The sequence below is a fragment of the Convolutriloba macropyga genome, chromosome 7, assembly GCF_964194025.1.
Source record: "Convolutriloba macropyga chromosome 7, txConMacr16.3, whole genome shotgun sequence".
NCBI lineage: Eukaryota > Metazoa > Xenacoelomorpha > Acoela > Convolutidae > Convolutriloba > Convolutriloba macropyga.
The window spans coordinates 50,830,447-50,833,586 of record NC_134474.1 but is presented as its reverse complement, the minus strand read 5'-3'; the positions used below and the strand labels follow the sequence as shown (position 1 = coordinate 50,833,586).

The 3,140-nt window shown below is 39.0% G+C and overlaps 1 protein-coding gene across 1 annotated transcript; it reads left to right on the top strand.

Moving 5' to 3' along the window:
* The first annotated feature begins 1,180 nt into the window (after positions 1-1,180).
* On the top strand, positions 1,181-2,171 carry LOC142342347 (autophagy-related protein 101-like). Its single transcript, XM_075393646.1, has one exon. It carries the CDS (start codon positions 1,188-1,190, stop codon positions 1,839-1,841), a length of 654 nt encoding a protein of 217 aa, XP_075249761.1. The 5' UTR covers positions 1,181-1,187; the 3' UTR covers positions 1,842-2,171.
* The last annotated feature ends 969 nt before the right edge of the window (positions 2,172-3,140 follow it).

The window sequence follows — 3,140 nt, the reverse complement described above, 5'->3', positions numbered from 1 at the left end:
CATCATTTTCACGGCAGAATGAGCCGATCGATTTTGACGGCAGAATAACATGGTTTCCCATGCAATCGTATTCTGTGTTACTGATTTGCTGACATTTTGCTTGGAACCATCTATTGCAAATTTCACACTCAACACCCCTGGAACGTGCTGTCAGACGGTGTTCGCAATTGCGACAAGTGCTAGATTGTGTGTTGTTTTTACATTTAGGTGTCTGTAATTTCAGTTGTGGCTCCCACGATTTCATTCAAAGGTTTGCCAAAATCACTGCCAAGGACGCACCCATTGCCAACCCGTCTTTCTGACAGTACCAACTTTCATTGCATTTGAAATGGACGTTTTTGCTCTAAGAAGTGAGCTAAAACAACAACGATTTTTTGAAACTGTTTACAGATAAAACCATATTTACAACAGTTTATTTACATGTTTATCTACCATGATTGGGAGATGAGATACCATGATCGGGTCTTTCCCATTATAGCCCCCCCCCCCCCCCCCAGCTTAGTGGCCAGATAACCTATAGCCCCCCCCAATCATGGTAAATGTACCATAATGGGGGGGGGGGGGCTATAATGGGACCCCTATGATCATCACAGCTCATTTATCATGATTGGGAGGCTGTAGGATATGACCGCTAAGCTGGGGGGACTATAACGGGAGAGACCCGCCATTTGTACAAGAAGGGAATAACTCGCCCTGAAACTAAATTTTTAAATCCTTTCCTACTACTTCTATTTTCATTTTCATTTATTTTCATTAAATTGATAGCTAATTTATAGATAATTGATGGGTTTGAAAAATACGCAATGCTTCATGAATACGTAGTGCTGGGAGGGCCCCGGGCCAGACAATATTCACTCAGTGTTGGGGAGGGGAATTTCTTAATTTAGGTTTTGTTTATGACTGCTTTCAATTGTCAAGTTGAAGCAATAGTGTCGTCCATTTGATTTGTTGTCTTGTTGATCGGGCCCCGGTATTTATTAAGCATAATTAGTCATTAGGGAAAAGAAACAATGATCAACCTCAAAAACTGAACTTTACCGGCTGACTATATTGCGACTTGCGGTAAACATGACGTAATAATGAAACAAAAGGTAGACAAATGAATTTCGTTAAAACTGTTATATGTTTAAGTAAAGGTGTTTTGTAGAATAGCTTTTATCGGGAGTGTTGTTTTTAGATTAGAGAGGATGAATGGTAGAAGTCACAAATTCGATTTGAACGTCGATGAATCTTGTTGCGAAGAACTTCTTTCTGCCTTACTGCATACGCTGTTTTTCCACCGAAGCACTGGACGATTCGAGTATTCAGGCGAAAACAATTATTCAATAGGCTCCGTAGGCTTCGAAGACGTCGACTGCCAACTTCTTGATTTAACATACGTCCGCTCAAACTGTTCTGAGCTGCACGCAAAGATTCAGCGAGAGATTGCAAACTTTCATCAACAGCTTATCAAACCAATTAATCGTGATTATGGAGGTCAACTGCACCTTGAGTTTTATGAGAAACGTAGACCTAGGTGGCCTCTGAGGATGGAGGAAAACATTGCCTGGGAAATTTGGACATTTCAGTTAAACTTGGTAGATGTTTTTGACAGAGAAAAATTTTTCCAACAGCTAAGCTCCACAATAATCGAGAAAATCCTTTTAATATCAGAAGCCATTACCTCGACAGAATATGCTCCGAAAATTCCCGTGCTGTCTGATCTGAATTTAATTTTTGACACGAGCTTTACAAACTTGCAGCCCTATCTTCATAGGATACACAGCACTTTCAACAACGACACTTCAAAGCCTGTTAGACAAGTAATGTCGCGCATGTTTTCTGACGCTTTCCCTATGTAAATGAAATTTCTAGTCGGTATGTGCTTGTGCGAGTGTGGTGACCAAAACTTGTCTTATAGATTTTCCGATTTTATAAATTTAGTTGAATGTTTCCTTCTGTTTATAAGTTGGACTATTAGCTCAGGGAATCCAGACTGTCATTGTCTGCCTCTGTTTTGATGCTTATTACGTTGCAGCTGCCACTGACCTTAATCATGCTTTGAATTGAATTCCAGAAGTGGCATATCTAGGTAGTTAAAGTCTCTTGGATGAAGATCATATAAATGGAAAGTTGACTTCAATTAACGTCATGCCACGACAAAGGTATGAAACTTAACATTTGGTTACATTATTTTTAAAAAAAACCAAAATGATGACCAACGAATAAAGAGTAAACGTATAGCATTTGGCGACGTTTTCTAGTAGCTATTGAGTTAATTTCGAAGATACGAAAGCCCGCAGACCCCTCTCAGGAGTCAAAGGGTATGCAATAACACTTTCAAAACCTGCCTGTGGCATCTCCCGTATAAGGAGCTGTGCTAATGGTGTTCATATCTTAAAAAGATATCTTGTAGTAAGGTTTTTTTCAGTATTTTGCTAAGTTTTTCCAAGTGTGGGGTACGAGGTAAAAACGTTCTGATTTCTGCTAAGTTAATTTCTTAAGTTAATATGGGTGCTATTTTTCCACTTTCTATTTTTATCAACCAATCAAAAGCTAAAGCGTGATACTACGGATCTCTAAAAAAGCGGAAGCAGGGGAGCGGACCTGGGACCTCCTGATACAAAAACGAAAGGTATAGTGTACTGCGCTAAGTGTGCTCTATTGGTTAAGTGTGACGCGTAAATTTTGAACTGGAACTAGAGAGAAAGTATCATTGTTTGCGATTTGTTCTTTTGAGTAAAAAATAAGCAAGCTCCCCAATACACGAAAATAATAACACACTGCAGAATAATTTGCTCTGATTTCAATTGGAATTTACAATCTACTGTATCTAGCTAATAGTTAATTCATTGCTAAACTGAATTGTCTTTTATAGCAGTACCTACTAAACAGAAAATCCCAATTGCTGTCGACACACACATTCGAGTTTGACCGCTCTTCAAAGGCTAAAATATAAATAAACTATACACGCACTCCGTGCATGTATACAACCGAACGTGCTAAAGAGATATCAGTAAGCATAATACTACAAACCTTTTGTAAAGATCTGTTCACACATTTTCATAATTTTTGAAGTCAAATTGGAGTAGTGATTTTGGTCACGCCGAATTTGGTGCTAACGCGCGTTTCCAAGACACCGTTTGGGGAGAAAATCTTCC

Coding starts and splice junctions, on each gene's coding strand:
- LOC142342347 (XM_075393646.1), top strand. CDS start 1,188: ATGAATGGTAGAAGTCACAAATTCGATTTGAACGTCGATGAATCTTGT.